This window comes from Onychostruthus taczanowskii, unplaced genomic scaffold (genome assembly GCF_017590055.1).
Source record: "Onychostruthus taczanowskii isolate IOZ18803 unplaced genomic scaffold, ASM1759005v1 scaffold12, whole genome shotgun sequence".
NCBI lineage: Eukaryota > Metazoa > Chordata > Aves > Passeriformes > Passeridae > Onychostruthus > Onychostruthus taczanowskii.
In genome coordinates, this window is record NW_024498351.1 from 5784696 (window position 1) to 5803903 (window position 19208).

The 19208-nt window shown below is 38.3% G+C and overlaps 2 protein-coding genes across 7 annotated transcripts in view; both read left to right on the forward strand.

The window, feature by feature from the left end:
- The window catches only part of GUCY1A1 (guanylate cyclase 1 soluble subunit alpha 1), a 36339-nt gene extending 24454 nt beyond the window's left edge, over nt 1–11885 (forward strand). For all 3 annotated transcript variants that reach the window (XM_041427945.1, XM_041427948.1, XM_041427946.1), the window contains 7 exons: nt 1193–1254; nt 2864–2922; nt 3713–4422; nt 5867–6352; nt 6861–7004; nt 8832–8986; nt 10212–11885. In XM_041427945.1, the coding sequence (XP_041283879.1) occupies nt 1193–1254; nt 2864–2922; nt 3713–4422; nt 5867–6352; nt 6861–7004; nt 8832–8986; nt 10212–10413 (1818 nt within the window). In that variant the 3' untranslated portion in view covers nt 10414–11885. The remainder of the gene's footprint in view (nt 1–1192; nt 1255–2863; nt 2923–3712; nt 4423–5866; nt 6353–6860; nt 7005–8831; nt 8987–10211) is intronic.
- A 6401-nt stretch (nt 11886–18286) lies between these two features.
- GUCY1B1 (guanylate cyclase 1 soluble subunit beta 1) overlaps nt 18287–19208 on the forward strand; it is a 41607-nt gene continuing 40685 nt past the window's right edge. For 2 of the 4 annotated variants that reach the window (XM_041427867.1, XM_041427866.1), the window contains exons 1-2: nt 18287–18351; nt 18626–18699. In XM_041427867.1, coding sequence (XP_041283801.1) covers nt 18349–18351; nt 18626–18699 — 77 coding nt within the window. In that variant the 5' untranslated portion in view covers nt 18287–18348. Of the gene's footprint in view, nt 18352–18376; nt 18426–18625; nt 18700–19208 lie in introns of those variants that run through there. The other 2 variants (XM_041427868.1, XM_041427869.1) reach the window with 2 other exon arrangements.

Genomic DNA, 19208 nt, shown 5'->3' on the forward strand with positions numbered 1-19208 from the left:
TGGAGACAGCAAGCTATGCTTGGAAGTCCAGGACAAAGTGCTTCCAGACCACTTTTTGATTAAATTTGGGATATAATGTAGTGCATGTTGTTGTTCAACTTGCTTCTTTCTTTACAGAAATATGGAGAACATTGCTCATTTGTAAGTAATGGATTGAATGGCAATTCACTTACTGTATCAGTTTCTACACAGATGTAATTTATGTTGTGTTCATATACATGATATATGGTGTATACTCACCATATGTATATATGTATATATGTATATATGTATCTAATTCACTTTAGATTTTTTTCTTGGAAAACATTTCCAGAATGTGCCTTTCTTTCATGTGATATTTTCTTTGGTTGTGCAGACTTTCCTCCTGGAAATACAAAAAGTAAAAGATGCAGTAAAATCTGCATCTAAGATGCAGTAAAAGATGCAGTAAAAGCTGCCTCATTCCCTGCTTTCTTCAGGGAATGAGGACCAAAGTAATGCCAGGCCACAGGAAGCCTCACAGCCGAATTCTGTCATGGCAGTATATGACCCTGTCTGTGTGGGAAGTTTGGGCATTGAATATCAGAGACTACATACATATGACAGCTTTACTGGCCCTAACAATTTGAAATACACATATTTGGAAAATGTTCCATCTGTTCCAATTAGGAACTGCAGAAGGGATGTGGAATCATGGGATTGAAGTATTTTAAGGCAAATATTCGTTATGCTCTAAAGTTTCTTTTATTAGAGAATCCTTTCTTAAAGGCTGTCTACAATGACTAGATTTTCATCTGGCATACACAGCGAAATTATTTAAATAATTTTCTGTTCATGGTACTTAGTGTTTTTTTGGGGGGTGGGATTTGTAATAATAGAGAGCTGTGTTAGTTATGCTTATTTCTTAGCAGCACTGTCTTTATTGCCATCTGAAAGCTTGGAGCTGAAGAACATCACTGTTTTTAAAATACACTACCACTGGTGCACATGGACTGTGGGTATTAATTTCAGTAGTACTGGAGCTGAAGAGATGAACATGAAGTAAACCCCATAACCACAGAAGTGACATGCTGCTTCTAACAACAATACTGTCTTGGAAAAAAATTGTTAGTCCCTAGGATAGCAAAGAAATTCTGTGTATAGAAATGTTACCTCATGATTAAATTTTCATCAGTGAGATAGATACATATGACATACTTATTTTTTTCCCCAGTTTGAAAGGCTAAATCTTGCACTGCAGAGAACACTTGCAAAACACAGAATAAAAGAAACCAGGTATGTAAGTGTTTGTAACTAATGGGTTTGTAACTAACTTCACTGCAATAATGTTTTTCATAGAGAAATGTGGTGGTGACCAGGAATCAAGACATCTGAAATTTATATTCAATTATCTTGTCAAATTGGTGTGTAACCTTTCATGTAATGTAAGCTAGTAATGATTTAGTTTATTTGAAAATATTCACAAATATTTACATCACTCACAAAGTTGACTTAATGGGCAAATTGTACAGAGATTCAAAGCAGGCAAGGTCTTTGGAGGAGCTTGGAGACTGCTTGGCATAGATGAAACAATAGATATGGTTGTATATGGATCTAGCCCAGTGTTTCTAAGATCCTGGGGAAAGAGTCTGAAATACAATCAGTAGTATACAAAAGAATTTGGTTTCTGATACATTGAACACTCATATACTACAGATACTGACTTGGATGTTTTCCTGAGCTCATTTGGCTTCTGGTTTCTGTTTCTGAGGAACTCAGCTCAATTTTCAGCACTTCTTAGTACTAATCGAATATTAATAGTTTGAGCCTTGTAGGGAGTTAGAATTCCTTTGCATCTCATGATACACTGAGGATTCAGTTTATTGAATGCATCTGAAAAAATAAGCCCATCAGCTTAAATCTGCTTTCTGAAGTGAAGAAAAATAATCAAGTTGGAAACTACACTCTTGCTCACCATGATAAGAATAGATAATTGCTGAGTATCTTTTAAATGATACTTGATATTTTTAAAGCACTTTACATACATTGGCTGAACCAAAGATAGTGGGTCAGATGTGCTTTGCAGTTGCTGACTGGCTTATTGCTATGAATGTTTTCCCATTCTTTAATTATGTGTTGCTTCCCTGGAGTATCAGTTGTAAAGAAAAAATTACTGTGATATTCTGAAGGAGGCAATAATGCCAATGTAAAACAAATCTAAATGTCTGTGTTGCTTTTGCCTATAAATATACCTATGATATTCCCAGTGAAGAAATTCAGAAGGCATGTATCAGGAGTTTATTGCTTATATGAAGATGAATCTAAGCTATGTTGTTCTCATAACTTGGAGTCAAACATTCAGTTTGACATTTATGGTCCTCAGAGAACTCAGAGGGCTGCAGTTTTGTGTCAAATATCTACATTACTACCAAAGAACAAGTAATTTTGTAGTTATTAGTTGTTATTTGTTTTTACTCTCGAAGCAGAAATACATGCTGACCTCTTTTGAATTAAATGTACTGTAATTCCAAAAATGTTTGAATATAAATTCCAATTATATTTTACAATATGTTAGGAAATGTAGTTTTGGCTTCAAGAAAAAAACACAAACCAAACAAAAAACCAGGACTGTTACAATGAAAGGCAATAGCATTTGACTGAAATCCATAATCTGAGCTCAGACCACCAAAACTTGTAAGTTACCAGAAATGCATAGGATAATCTAAGATCCTACCAAGACCCCCTTTTGAATTAATTAAGAACTCCCTATTTGATCAGCAGAACAGGGTCAAAAGACAAGGTTTAAGAACAGGGTTTGAAGACAAGGTAACTTCTGTACTTACTGTGTTTGCCACATTTATCTTGATAATTTAGGGGTTTTATTATATTTTTATGATCTTTGCAGAAAAACTGGTGATAGAGAAGATTTTGAAAAAATAATCAGTGATCATGCTAATGCTGCAGGTAATTTAAGCTTGTTTAATAATATATATAAATAAAAGAGTATCTATTCTGTATGTATATATAATAACATATTTTTTAGAAATTTGTCTTGTTACTAATATGTTACTTCATATTCTGAGGACTGTGTCTCAGAAGAGAACTCTGTAATATGTAACTCTGGCTACATCTGTAATACTAAATTAACATTTCCTGAAGCTGCAATATGGTCTTCTGTACACTTAAACTGTTAAACTGGTCCAGGCATACAGCTGGTCTGTGAGAGACAATACTTTTTCAAAGGATTCCCAGTAACAGTTTGATAAATGGAACATTTCCAACAGTCAGTTTGCATGCAGCTATCTGGATAAAACAAATTTGCTAGCAATGATATGAACCATTCAGTGCCAATTGGCCTCAGTGCTCCAGAATATTCCCAGGGTCATTTGATGTACTGGACCACACATACTACTTATATCTGCAGATCCCATGCTATTTGTATGTTAGTTTTTAAATTTCTCATTTTACTCCTTTAGATCAAACTAAGGGAGTTGAGTTAAATCTTGTGCCAAAACTTGCATCCATTTTTTCTACATCTCTACAAAGAACACTGAATCTTGCATCTTTCTAAACCACAACCAATTGTCCCCCCATTTCCAGGCTTTGTTTCCAAGACTCCCAAATGAGAATCCTTTCAGGTGTCAATGCTGTATCAGGGCAGGATACTGATTGTTTGTTTTAGAAAAAAATGTGGAGGTTAGCCTGTGATTCAGGATGATGAGTGCAGTTCTGACTAAAATGTGGTTCTGTGCAGGTGTTCCCGTGGAGTCACTACAGGAATCTCTTGGTGAAGAGCTATTCAAAATATGCTATGAAGAGGATGAACACATATTAGGGGTTATTGGAGGCACCCTTAAGGACTTCTTGAATAGTTTCACTACTCTGCTGAAGCAGAGTAGTCACAGCCAAGAAGCAGGAAAAAAGGACAGACTTGAAGATGCCTCCATATTATGCCTGGAGAAAGATCAGGACTTCTTAAATGTTTATTATTTCTTTCCTAAGAAAATCACAAGTCTTATTCTACCTGGTATCATTAAAGCAGCAGCTCATATTTTGTATGAAACTGAGGTGGAAGTGATGCTCATGCCTCCTTGTTTCCATAATGACTGCACTGAGTTTGCTAATCAGCCTTATTTGCTGTATTCTATACAAGTCAAAAGTGCAAAACCTTCCTTATCTCCGTGTAAACCACAGTCTTCACTTGTGATTCCTGCCTCTGTGTTCTGTAAGACTTTCCCATTTCATTTTATGTTTGACAAGGATATGTCAGTTCTTCAAATTGGAAATGGGATAAGAAGACTTTTGACCAGGAGAGAATTTCAAGCTAAGCCAAATTTTGAAGAGTATTTCGAAATTCTTACCCCCAAAGTAAGCTGCACTTTTAGTGCAATAATGACCATGCTAAATATGCAGTTTACTGTACGAGTTAGAAGATGGGATAATACTGATATGAAGCCATCCATGGTAAGAGACTTTTAATCACCATTACTTCTACAAAGAATTTGTTTTCATCAGATGGACTTAAAATAGCCACAAAACATGGTGCATTTTGCATTCTCTACATCTGATACAACTGTATAATAATGATTTAATTAGGGTAGTCAAATGTTATTCAGATTCTTAAGCCAATGTTCAGTCAAAACTGCTTTAGGACTTACACAGAAGTAAAATCTGATTGCAAATTTGATTCATTTTAATAATTTGAAATACTGACATAAAGCCAGTGATATGCCATGCTGCTGAGAATAAGGACATCTTCAGCACAAAGACAGTGGCAGGAAAAGCTTTAACAAAGTGCTCCTGAGTTATTTGGGAACAGCTCTAAGTTTGGGGAAAATAAAAAGGTGTTTTCTGTGCTCATTCAGCCTTTGGTGTTTTGGTATCTTTGATACTCTGATGTTTTCATCAGATACAATCACCAGAGGTTCCACTTAGTTTCATCTGATGGGATTACAACTATCTTTGCTGAAGCTGGGTCTGTGACAAATGACCTGGGACAGTAAAAAACATTGAACATGCAATGGCCGTTTTTAGTAATTCCTGGTCCCAGTTTATATACATTCCAGTTTATATACACCTGAGGCACTCCAGGATGAATTACCAGCTCAGACTCAACACTCCAAAAACTTCAATGAGGAACAGTTAAGAACTTTTACCCAGTTGCTAATGTAGCTACTATTAAAAGCTGTAGCTACTTCATCTCAGATCCATTTCTGCACTACAATGGTTACAAGGGTAGTAGAGTCAGGTTTGATTTTGTAGGTACTTGCATATGCAAATGTCTATTAGTAAAGAACAGATTTTATTTAAAAAGTGGTCTTTCAGAGCCATGTTAAGCTAAGCTCTGCAGCATCTTTCACATTGCACAACTGACTACAAAAGGGATGTAAAAACACTTCACACAAAATATTTTTCTTTTATAGACTATTAAAATTGGATATTCCTGCAATTTCTGCCTTTAATTTTAAATTTCAGTGAGTACTGAACATCCTATGATAAAACTGAAGCAGATTTTCTCACTTTATCTTATGGAGAAAGTGGTGCATGAACTAGTTATTAGTAGAAATTCAGAGGCCACTGTAGTAACACATTTTATCAACTGCTGATAATACACAAAATTATTCTTTTCAGTTTTCTTTTCTTCCTAAGATAAACTGATACTCAGACATAGTTAGGTGTTTATCCTTAAGTTGGGGTCCTCTTGTACCAGAATAAAAATGAACTTACTTGATGGCTCTGTGATTCAGCACCCCATGTTTTCTCTAAGCAACTGAATGAAAATGTAAGGACTGTGGACCAGCCTTGATTTTCTTACATTTTAACAAAATGTATTTTCTCTAAAATTTCTTGCTTCTAGACCATTGCCATGCATGTTTTGCATGAATTCTTGTTTCTTTAACTGTTTCAGGTAATGGATCTTAAAGGCCAAATGATCTATATTTTTGAATCCAGTGCCATTCTCTTCTTGGGATCTCCCTGTGTGGACAGGCTAGAAGATTTTACAGGACGTGGATTGTACCTCTCTGATATTCCCATTCACAATGCTTTAAGAGATGTTGTTCTGATAGGAGAGCAGGCCAGAGCCCAGGATGGACTGAAGAAGAGGTTAGGAAAGCTAAAAGCAACCCTTGAGCAGGCCCATCAAGCACTTGAAGAAGAGAAGAAGAAGACTGTAGATCTTCTGTTTTCAATTTTTCCTGGAGAGGTTGCTCAGCAGCTGTGGCAGGGACAAGTTGTACAAGCCAAGAAATTTAATAATGTCACAATGCTTTTTTCTGACATTGTTGGATTCACTGCCATCTGTTCCCAATGCTCACCTATGCAGGTTATCACCATGCTTAATGAGCTTTATACTCGCTTTGATTACCAATGTGGAGAGCTAGATGTCTACAAGGTACACAATTCATTGCTTTTCTCTGGGATTCTGGGGCAGAAAAGGAAATTAAGACTAAGTGGGACAGAAGATAATAGAGGCCCAAAAATTATTTTGCCATAAACTTTTTTTAAATGAAAGACAAAATAAATCACAAAACAAACAAACAAAAAAGTGAACACAAACAGCTGTTCACTCAGCCAAGAAAGAAACCCATCAAAACTTAACAGTTAATTTTAAAAATTAATTTCAATGACACTGCTGTGACTCTGGAGTAAACAGGTGTTTAATGTAGCTGGGGATGCCTGACTGTAAATGAAAACGGAAAACTATTTTAGAATTATGCCCAGCAATAAATAAAAGTTGTGGAATTTTTCCTTTTACATGATACTGCAGGATTTGTCCAGTACTTAATTTTGCAGGAAAACTAAAACTTAGCCAAGAATTGAATGTAGGTAATATTCTTACTGAAGTTAGGCAGTTTTTTATGTTTATCAAACAGTCTAAGGAACAAATATGCTTGTTTTAGGTTGAGACTATTGGAGATGCCTACTGTGTTGCTGGAGGCTTACACAAAGAAAGTGAAACACATGCTGTTCAAATAGCACTGATGGCCCTGAAGATGATGGAACTGTCAGATGAGGTGGTGTCTCCCCATGGAGAACCTATCAAGGTCATATATTTTATTGTATTTTATTTGGTTAAACTGAGCTTTTTTGTTTGTTTTTTAGTTGCTTTCTGGGATTTTGTCTCAAGGAAATTTCACATCATTGCATTAACATAGAGAATTTGGGGAATCAAGTGACTGTGGCTGGAGAAGCTGACCTTTTTAGATCTGATGGTGAGAGTTTCATGGAGTGGTAAAAGTGAAATAGAGATCTGAAAATCAACCCAAAAGACAAAGGCAGTGAAGTCAATAGATGCAATCTGACGTGCTGCAGTTCTTGTCTCAGTAGCAATAAAACTGTCAGTGGCATGGAATATTCTCTTTTCTAAGGAAATGACTAATCCTCTTTCCAAATTAGACTTCCAAGTCCTTTGACGCAGAAGCTATGAATATGAATGCCCAAAGACGTTCTGATTGTAGTAATCCACACATCTTTAGAGGATTCCATTGCTGTTCTTGTTTCACAGTCAGATACTGAACCACCATAAGATAATGGTGTTAGTGCTGTCAAAGCAACTGTTAAATTCAGTGGTAATTATATTTATGGCTTTCTTTCAGTGAGAACTTACACATGTACTGAAATTTTCATATAGGATTATCTCTTACTGAGAAAGAAGAAGAAAGGCTTGTGTGCATGAAAAATGATGTGGACCTTCAATGTAGTTCAAATGGCCTGGAATGGCATCCTGTTATTTTTAATAGAGGTGTCTCCGTTAATTATGTCTTTCATTTGTTAATTTTTAACATTTATCTGTTCATTTGTTCCTCCAGAAAGCTTAATGGTTTTGGGTTTTTTTAATTTTAGATCAAGGAATACTTGTATTCCAAGAAAAAGAAAATGGCTATTAAGAGGATTATATGTTCCACATTTATCACACAGAACAACAGTATTGTATTATAAATAAATGTTGTTCTTTTTGCATTTTGCAGTATCAAATTAAGGTACACTTAAAAAATCTGGAAACATCCTGGCAATATTATAACAGGTGTATAATTTACATGCAAATACTACTACTACATTTTTTAAACTATTTTAAAATAAGGATAAAATGTAATATTGTGTAAGTACCTAACAGAAGCTTCTTAGAAGGAAACTATCTGTTTTTAATGAAAGCATGCATCTGTTTTAATTAAATGCTTCATGAAAACATTGACTATTGTGGAAAGCAATAAATTTGTCACACAATCTACTGTCATTGTACATATCAATTGCCAAGAAAAAAAGGTGTGACTGCAAATGGCATACTTTGAATCAGACTTGCATTTTGATGAACATATTTCAGGATTTTGGTTTTGTTGCAAGTTTTTATGCTTTTACACTCAAAGTTAGAGTCTGCAACTTCTTCATAATGGTATGATACTCTCTTGATATGTAAAGAGTAGTATGCAGAGTAGACGTACAAGCTTTCTGACATCATGCCATTATTTAGTCAGAATGCTGTTCTGAAGAAAACACCTCTACCTATGTATAATGCGCATGAGAAAAAGAACACAGCTCAAAAAAACACCCCACCAAAAAGAACCATGGAAAGCAGCAGCAGTTAAGTAAGAGTTGAAAATCTGAGTATGAGCTATGTTCACAGCAGTTCACAGTCATATTTTGATATGGTAGGATTATTGACTAAAAATGCAGCACAAGATAAACATCAGCTAGTTCCCTCTCCATGAGCAGTAATGACCAGAGTACAGCTATTTCAAGGAGACTCTACTAACCCTGTTTATTTTAGTAGCTCATTCTTTCTTTCTTTTTTTAAAAATTAAGAATAATTTATAAAATTGACCTTACCAATTCTATTTTACCTAATAGTGCTGTTTTCTTTCTTTTGTTTAAAGATGCGTATTGGCCTTCATTCTGGATCTGTCTTTGCTGGAGTTGTTGGGGTTAAAATGCCTCGTTATTGCCTTTTTGGAAATAATGTGACCCTTGCCAATAAGTTTGAATCTTGCAGTATACCTAGAAAAATAAATGTCAGCCCAACAACTTACAGGTACAGTGCAGTCTGTAAAATGTCGACCTGCAGTAGTTACTGTAGTAGTCTGTTATCTTCCTGTTTTGTTTTTGGGTTTTTTGGGGGTTTTTTTAGTTTTTTTTTTTTTTTTTTTGCCTGGGTAAAATAAGCAAAATTATTATTGCTTTTTAAGGGAGTTCTGGTACCGTCACTGTAGCCTGGACTGTGGTCTGTGGTTCCTACTCAGCTTGTACCCACTGCCACATATCTGATAATGCCTTGTGGCAAGGTTCTTCATCCAGCATCAGACAGAGAATTTGGCACAGGATCCTTCCTGACATCCCCTGCAGCATGTGTTATGTGACATAGATGGTGCCAAGCTTTAGATGATCTTGGGTAGGTGATTTAGAAAAAGTAGCACAGGTGTTAGAGCACAGAGAAAGTAACCCTTTTGATCATGCACTCTTAAAACACAGAGAGAGCATTAGCATCACCAGTGCTTATGTCAACATAAGCAGTGCTGGCCAACTCATTGTTTTTCCATTCCACTCATATGGAAAATCATTTTGAATCATACCCCTAGAAAATAGGCAATTTGATTAATAGGTAAACTATAGTTGTTGTGGACTTGTTTTTGGTTTGTTTTTTTTTTTGTTTTTTTTTTCCTGAGTGTATGAGGTGTTAACCTGCTTTTTCTTTGGTGGTTTTCTTAAAAATTTTGATTCATTCACCAATTCTAAACACATATTGATAACATTTTGGCATATTGCACAACTCCTGTATGTTGCAAATTGTTTGAAAGCTTTGGCAAGAGTTATCAACATTTATCCCTACAGACTAGCAGTCTCAGTTTCAACCTGTGAAAAACCAAATAATATTAGAATTGATAAGAGGGTCTGAATAGTTTAATTAATAATGTTCACAGTATTCCCTTCTTTGAAATACTAATTAGGATGCATTTGATATGTGGATGGATGTGAGTTAGCTTTCAGCATTAAATAATTTTTGAAAATATTTACAACAAACATAGCAACTACATGCAAAACATTGACAAGATAAAAAAAGAAGAGATACTGTTATTTGCATTGATGCACAAGTTAATAGGTTGTCAAGGTTACCACGTAAACATTATTTTTTTATATTTCCAGTAAATAACTATAAAAATTAAGTTGGATTCTCCCTGCCATACATGAAGAATTATTGAATATCTGCAGTTCTTAGTGACTGATGGATTTTTAATTGATATGTTTAATTTTTGTTTTAGGTTGTTAAAGGAATACCCAGGTTTTGTGTTCACACCACGCTCAAGAGAGGAGCTTCCACCAAATTTTCCAAGTGATATCCCTGGAATTTGCTATTTTCTGGATGCTTATATTCAAGGAACAAACTCACAGACTTGGTTTCAAAAGAGAGATTTGGGAGATGGCAATGCCAATTTTTTTGGTGAGGAAACAGGAATAGACTAAGTTGTACATTCACAAATGTATAAAATAAATTTATAAATATTTGGAATTTTTTTTTTGGTATAAATTGAAAATTTTTAAAACAGTATGAAACATGAAAGCACTTTAGATTGTTAACACCTGAAAGCCAGTATTAAAATTTCAGGAAGTATGTCACTGACTACTTTTTATTTCTCCTTTGCATAAGGAACATAATCGCTAAAGTAATGTTGCAATGTCACTGTTGGAAATGCTACTATAAACTGTATTTTCCCTGTGGTAATTTGTAAGTGCTACAGTTCTCTCTATACTGAGAATTCTAGATGTATTGTATATGCAGTTTGTCAGGAAATGTAATGTGCAAGTGATGCAGCCACATGCAGTGTTGTGAGCTGGTGCTTATCAATGACTATGAAAATGTATTTTGTTAGAGATTCCATAAGAAAATGACCATTAAAATATTGTCATTGCCATCACATACTCCTTCCAGTGCATCATTTGGGCCCCATCCTAGAAGGCTGCTGACCATCTTCTCACACTGACTGGTCAAAGTATGAGGGTGCTCAGCATTTTCTGGATCAGGCTGCTAACTGTAGCTAATACACATGCATAGCAGAGTTGCTGCTTACTGTTTCATGAACTTTATTTTGTGTATAAAATGGATATAGATTAAAACACTGTATAATCACATACTAACATCTCTGTAATCATCAAACTATTTTAGTTCTTAGGGTTTTTAAAGTACTTAAAAATAATAATATCCACTTGTTATTATGTATTACAGCAATAAATGTTTTCTTTTTGTTGTCATTTAAATTTGAAATGTTTTAACAGAAGTGTAATAAAATATGCTTTGGAATGTTTGCTTAGAAATGGAGTTCCAGTCAGACTGTATGGAATGGAAGCACACCAGCTTAAAGCTCTGATCCTTATTTGAGGGTGCAATGTGGGTGTGAGGTGTTATGGAAATGCCCATCACATGCTCGCTCTGAAGTTGCCTGGGGAATTTTCAGGTGACAAAAGATGCTTTTAAACATCTGAACACGTTTACAAAGATTAATACTACTACAGTACAAGCTTTTCTGTTGTGGCTGATGGAATATGAGTGGACAATTCTAAAGGCTTTGCCTGTGGAACTGGCAGAATAGAGTTAGTTAGGAGTTCTGAGTTTAGGATTCCGCCTCTCTAACTAGCAGATCCATCTGCCCAGAAATTCCTCTGTGCTGTACAGTTTGATCCCAACTGCAGGCTGGAGAACTGCACTGCTTATACACATACTACTACTCCCATTTGTATCAGGTAATATTATTCTGACCTCTTCAGCTCCTGGGGTTTGGCATATCAAGTCATAAATGTCTCTTCAAACCACTGACCACTAAATCAGATTTGGCCTCTTAATATTTACAGGGAGAAATTACATTAGACTAAGGTGCTATTTTGTTAATTTTCTGATCTTGACTGGTATATTCTGAAGCTCAATAAACCATTTTATCCTACTAGTTTGGTAGAAACTCATACATGTAGCATCAGAATGTTGAGAAAAGACCTTAGAAGAGACTAGAATTAAGAATGTTTTAAAGCCATATTTCAGTTCAGATTTCCTGTAAGGAGCATTTGAAAAATACTTGAACCATTAAATCCTTCTTCAGGTCTACTATATCCATACAAGATGCTTAGAAATAGTTCTGTGGCACAAAAATGGAACCAGAAAAATCTGTGTATTATAAGTAAACAGATCTGTCTTGTACAGATCAGATACATATATATACACATATATACATACAGGCATATGTATTTGTAACACTTTAGACTGCAGTGTTTCAAGGAAACAAGAACTATGCAAATCTTGGAGATTGATCTTTCCAATATTACATTGGTCAGACAGTTCTGTTCTATTGAGAGAAATACCCAGAGATTGCTAGCAGTCCTATGTGGGCACCCCTGGATATAGAAAATGGGGGAGTGTTTGACTCCTGACAGTTCAGTAGGCTTATGTTATTAAACCAGATTACTGAGGTCAGTATGAATCTATCCATCCCTGTTAAGAAATAAATAGACTTTTAAATAAAAAGGATTTATTTCTCAGATCTACTGAATGGGAAGTACATTTGGGAGGGAATTTCCGTTTGTCCCTAGAAGACAACTGTTGCTGACTGGATGAGAACCATGCTCAAAGCCAAATTCCATATAAATCTGTCATTAGATGGGATGTTCATCATGGCAGTTCTTGATAACCCTCCTTAGGTGACAGCCTTCTGGGAAGAATTCTGATGAGGTTCTTTAGTGTACACAGAAAGCAACATGCTTGAGTCTAAGGGAAGTAGGCACATAGGATTCAGGCACATATTTAAGACAAAGATTCATGAAAGTGCTTTAAAATGTACTTGTCTTCAGACCTGTTCTACCATAAATCCCTTATAAGTCGGTTTAGCTTTAAACATAATTTAAGAATTTAGGTCTCACTGAAACTGTTCCTCTGTTTAAATTCTTTTGCTGAATAAATATGTATTTCATAAGGGACAAATATTTTAATTGATCTTTTCACTTAGATCGAAAATATTCCTTTCACCTTTTAACTAATCATTTCATTTAAACTGAAAAACAAGGAATCAGAAAGCTAATAAGCAAATTGTTGAGATAAACACAAGGAAGGCAATTTAACTGATGTAATACTGGGACATTTTGGAAGAAAATAATAGACTTGTTGTTAAGTTAATCTCTTCTGTAGTATAGTGTATGATATTATGAAAATTTTCAGAGACTATGCAATGCTATTTACATGAATATAAAAATACCTTAGTATTATGTCCAGAAACAGTTTTGTTATGTGTGAAATTTTATTTCATTAGTTCATGAAGCATGGCTGATTCCTGTTCACACTTGCACTGTGTGATGGAAGATAAATTTTTATCACTGCAGTTTCTTTGCCAAACAAGTGTAAATGGCCCTTGAAATAAAAAGTGGGTCCTTTGAATCTTCACACTGACATAGCTAAAGTGAAAGCTATACCAAAGGAATTTAATTAATTTTATTTCATTCAGGCATGACCTGATAAGATTTCAGGGGGATGTCAGAAAAAATTTGCATTGCTGGTGTCAGAGGAAGTGCAATTAGTGTGGAGCTGATGCTTTCTTTCTCTCTGAACTACTGTGCAAAACCAGAGCAAAGGGAGTCACGGAAACTGACAGAACAGTGAAGCGCACGGATAATTGAGCCCCTGGGACAGATCTACTTCTTCCTGGGAAAACTTGCGAAGGCAGAATTCAGACTTCCCCCAAACCCAGTTTATTTCTCCTATCATTTTCTTTTGCAGTCTTTCCAGAAACAGCTGCAATTAGTAATACAGGGGGCAAAATCGATATTTCCAACTAAAGGCCATCAGAATTAAGGGAATTGCTCTTGAATCTTGGCAAGGAGGCCCTTTTTCAAACCCCACCCATCCTACAACCTAGCAGGCCACTCCATCTGCTAACATTTTTTTTAATGCCTGCCCATTGTTCTGCAAAAGTGGTGGGAGATTTGCTTCCTGCAACAGCAATGACTTTTGTGGCTGTTTGCCATAGAGTGTACAAGGTACTGAGTTGCTTTCAAAGGTCTGCTCCAGTTTATCTTAAGTCAGCTTGGCAGGAACTAAAAAACTTTCTGAAATGAGAGCTAGGACTTGCTTTTCTGCCTCTAAAGTCTGCAAGGTGTGTGCCATAAGTCTTTAGAGACTTCTAAAACCACCTCAGTTGGTGTGCCTGCTTACAACTGCATAGGAAGAAAATAATCAGATGTAAGGTTTGTTTGATTTTGGCTTTATTTTAAATTTTCCAATCCTATTTGCAAATGTTCACTGGCAGTCCTTTTCTTCAGAGCATGGAGGGAGAGTAAAAGCCACTGTCTTAGGTTACTGACCATTGGTCTGATACTGAAACACAAATAAAAGAAGAGAGATAATCAATGATTCTGGAACCTTTGCTATGTCCAGATGCAGCAGTTTAAAGATACGTACTCTACAGAGCACAAGCAGTAGGATCTGAATGTTAAATATGCAGTTGGGGTGGAACATAATCTGGAAAGCCTGTCAAAGAAATAATAAACTGTGAAAGAATCTGAAATGAAGTAAACAACCTTATAAAGTTGTGTGTCTCATCTGCTTCGGCAGACTTTTGATGCTGAAAGCAAAGTCAAGCCAGTGGTTTCCTAATATAAATGTAAATGAGCACATTGCTTTGCAGCCTTGTTATAAAATGGCCTTTGAAGATCTGGGCTACAATTGCTTCTATTTTTTTAGCTGTACAAAATTGCAATTTTTTGTGCCACTACAGCAAATGCATATCCTGCACACACAGCAGCACATAGTAATTATTAGGAAATAACTAAGAGAATACATGCAGAAGCATCCCAAGGATGTGAAAAGAGCTGGATTCAAACATAGAAACATTTCCACTCTTCTGATTTTTCAGTCCAAACAAAACCTGCCAAAGAAGTATCAAGGACAAAGGCATTCCCAGGGGCTTTGAACTACAAGCACGTGAAAACGAGCAGAAGTCTTTCCACTGATTGCAGATGACGTTAGGGAAAATTTGAACATATTATTAGTTCACTCTGCACGGCTAAGATTACATTCCTCTAACAGGAGGATGCAATGAAGCTCTCTGTTTCTCAAATGTACACATGTTAGTGCATTACAGAACTGCATGGGAACATTTAGGGCTGGCAAATCATAGCTTGTCAATACCAGGACTGAAAAATTAACCTAATGGTATAGGAGAACACTGTATAGTGGCACAGTAGAAATAATGAATCTTGCTGAAGTGAACTTACAAGGGTGTTTCTGCACCTGAGAAGTATTGTTATGACAATTCCAAATGTCAGGTCTCAGTCCACAACCAGAAAATACCTATAATACATGTCAGTAAAGTAACTCCATCTCCTGTAAGCGGGATCCAGCAGTACCATATAAAGGCAGTCTTTTTATTCAGGACTTCAGTAACCAAATAAACTGTAAAAGCAAAGTCCAAGTAACAAAATGCAACTTATTAAAATGCTTCCTTTATTTTATTGTGCTTGTGCATTAACACAAACCATATTGAGCTGAATGCAGATGTTTTTGGCCAGCTAGTAGTTTTCCTGAAGTTACTGTCTCAGCAGCTGCCCTTTCACACAGCATAAAAGGATCCTGTGCTACTTCTTACTTTCATGAATCTTACCAAGAATTGCCAGATGAAGTCAGCATCTCAAATCAGGAAGAAACTTGTTAAAACCTGTATAACACGTACCTAGTGCATGAAGGTCACCAAATGGGAATATGATTGTGTGCTACAGTGGAATAAGCTGAAGGCTTTGTGGAAGTGCCTCAGATACAGTCCAAATGTTTGTGCGATGTGCATAATGCATGTGGCACAACAGTCCTGGTACTGACTGGTTTGGCCCTGGAAACACAGCTCAGTATTAACAGCTTAGTTTGACATTTATATTATTGACTTCAAGCTTCTCCATCAGATGAAAGCAAATCTTCTTGCCTAAGACTTCCAGACAGTCTTGATTGAGTAGGTATCTGGAATGGAGGCATGTCCTTCTCAGCAAATCATTTGGGTGAATTCTTTAATTCAGCATCTTCCAAATTTTCAAAAGGAGACCCCTGTTTTAGGAAACAAAATCAATCACTGCCTGCTTTTACTCTGACCATGCCATTTTAACTTCACATTTTACAAGTCTAACCTTGGCTAGAACTTCCATTTGTATTATAATGGGTTAATCACAAGAACAGCCTGCAAATGCAACCTACCAAGCCTGAACCAAATCAGAAGAAAGGCAATTTCATATTTATCTAAGGCAATTTTGACCCTTGTAGATGTCAGCACTTTCAAAAAAAGTGTCACTCAGGTACACAAAATCACCAGATAATCCACCTTCTGAAAACCATAACCAAAAATATTTTCATATAATCTCTCTAATACTTCATGGCCATGATGGCTTACCCCATATACAAAGTGGATTCCCTTGACCCCTGTGAAAAATCAGAATGTTTTTTTACACCTATTCTCCATACAGTCAACTTGTTTCCTGCCTGGGATGTTCTGCCAGGAATTCCTTGACATTTGTATCCTCAAAACTTTTATAAATGCTTGAGGGAGAAGACTAACCACACTGGAGGCCAAAAGTCCCAGATGTTGTCTTTTCATTACCAGCAGTAGGCACACAAAGATGTAACTACAACATTTGCATGGTAGGATCAGTTTTCCCATCTTCCCAAAATTTACTTCCTACCAAAAACGAAAAAGCAGATAGTGACCTGACGTGTTCAAATCACAGTTAATTGGTGACAACCCCTCTTTAGCTGCAGCAAAGTACAGCCCTTGGTCGGGTTCCAGCAGTGTGATTTATTACATTATCTCTGTCGCCAGTTTCCTGGAAATTGAAGAGATTTTTAGAGATTTGCATCTCTTCACTTTTTGTTTGGTTTTCTACACAGAGATATTCAGCCAGTAGTTTGGAATAGTTTGGTTAATTTTCTTTCTCCCTTCAAAATTAGCATATTACTTGTATGATTTTAACTGATTATAATGAAGCTTTTGTTCTTGGTCATTCTTTTAAAAAACCTAAAATTGGTTTTCCCAGTAGATTAGGGCTGTGTTAAGTAGAATTGATGACTATGCTTACATGACCTAAAACTAAAGTTTGCTTCTGCTGTTCTAGGAATGTCTACTGAGATGACTTTGCCAAATTTCTAATGCCCATCCATTTGTGTCCACACTTACTAGAATTTTTACAAGCTCTTAAAACAGATTTAAAAGTTCACCAGGCAGTAGGTGAAATTTCAAAAGATTTCACATGTCACCATTTTAAAACTTATTTACATAGAATATCCAACATCAATGCTTCTTTTTTTTTTTTTTTTTCAAGAACTGTGTGAACAATTCAAATGTTAAACCTATTCTGCACTATTTTACTAAGGTCTGAACTTCCGTAATTTTACCTACATTTAGAATCCATCTGGTCTGACTAGTGTAGCAAGGTATCTGCCCAAGAGCTACTACACTGGTAGTCCACTAGGTACTCATCCCCTTGTCCTCCTAGATAAACTAATTATATTTTTAACATGTTTTGATTCTTCTTAAACAACTTTTAAAAAAGTTAGTGGTCTCCTTAGATTTTTTTATTTCACACACTGGGGCCAGGTCTTTTGATTGTACAAAGGGCTTTAAGCTATATTATCTTTTTTTATTCCTTGTATATGATAACATATGGTATCGTGTGCTATTTCCAAACTGGCCTTGGCATATTGTCTCTGCTCAAAACCTCCTGTTGCAAGGGTCATATCTTACCCAGAGGACTGTCTAAGAATCCACGTTCAGGAGGTTTATGATACAGCACTCTGTTTATTCACACTGACACCTGGAAAGGACTCAAAATCACACAAAAACCCCATTACTGAGAGCACTCAGTATTATGCTTTTAACTTCACTGGTCTTTGAGAAATGAATGCCCAGGAGCAGAAATGTCTGGGATCACTTTGTCGCTCAGATTCTTCCCTTTTTTGGGGACATTTTTCTTCCTAAAAACTAAGCGGTTGCATCGGTACAAGAAACAGCTGAAGCATTCTCGTGAAAGCAATCGCTGCACAGAGAACTGCCCCACAGGTTCCCACCCAAGCACTGCGTGCAGGATGGGTGCGAGCAGGAACGAGCCAGACCCCGGGCCGAGCCCCTGCTCCGAGCCGGGCACGGGCAGCGGCCGCCCCCCAGCCCCGGGCGGCGCCGGCCGCGGCCCCCGCGCGGCCCTCGACTCCCCGCAGCCCCGCCTCCGCCTCTGATTGGACGAGAGCGCTGCGGCCGCGCCCGCCATTGGCCCCTCGGGCAGCGGTCGCGCTCGCCATTGGCTGCCGGCGGGTGCCACTCGGGGCGGCGGCGGCCGGGGGAGGTGGTGAGGGAGCCGGGCCCATCCTCTGCTGGCGGCGGCGGCGGCGGCACCATGGTGAGCTCCGCCGGGCCGCCCGCCCTGCCCGCGGCCGGGGCGCGCCCGCTCTGCCCGGCACCGGGCCCGCGGGGGTAGGGAAGGGGCTGAATCCCCTAGGGAAGCGGGAAGCCGGGCCCCAGCCTTTTGTTTCGGGGGGAGATGGGTGATGTTTCGGTGGGGTCGCTTCCCGGCGGGGTGATGGGAAGGGTGGGGTGGGATGCTGCGGGGCGGGGGAAGGGGCTCCCCTGCCGCCCGGGGCCTGACCGTGCCACCGCATCGTCCTGCCCCGCAGTACGGCTTCGTCAATCACGCCCTGGAGCTGCTCGTCATCCGCAACTACGGCCCGGCCGTCTGGGAGGACATCAAGTAAGTGTGTGTGCGCGGGTGTGTGCGCGTCCGTCCGTGTGTCTGTCTGTGGATGCGTCTGTGTGCGCGCCTGCCCGCGGGGCCGCGCGGGGCCGGGCCCGGCCGGGTACCGCTACCAGAGCTCCGTGTGTCGGTGCCGGGCGGCTCTGCGGGCCGGCAGGGGCTGGCAGCGGCACCGGCAGCGGCACCGCGGCTCTGCGGGCCGGCACAGGCACCCGGGCCGGCTCCCGGCCGTGACGAGAGCAGCGGCTCCGGCCGCTCCTCGTGCCGCTCGCGGCCTCCCTGAACGACTCCGAGAGCCGCCTCGTTCCATCTTTCCCGGTGTCCGGGAGCCGCAGCGGGGATGGCGTGGATCCCCGCGGTTCCCTCGGTTACAGGGAGAGTGTGGCGGGAGTAATGTCCTTGCATCAAGCCAGCAGGTGAACCGTGCAACAGTTGCATCCCTTGGCATCCCTGAAGGAACTAAGAGACAGTGTTTATTGAATAAACACTGTCTAAAAATAGTGTCG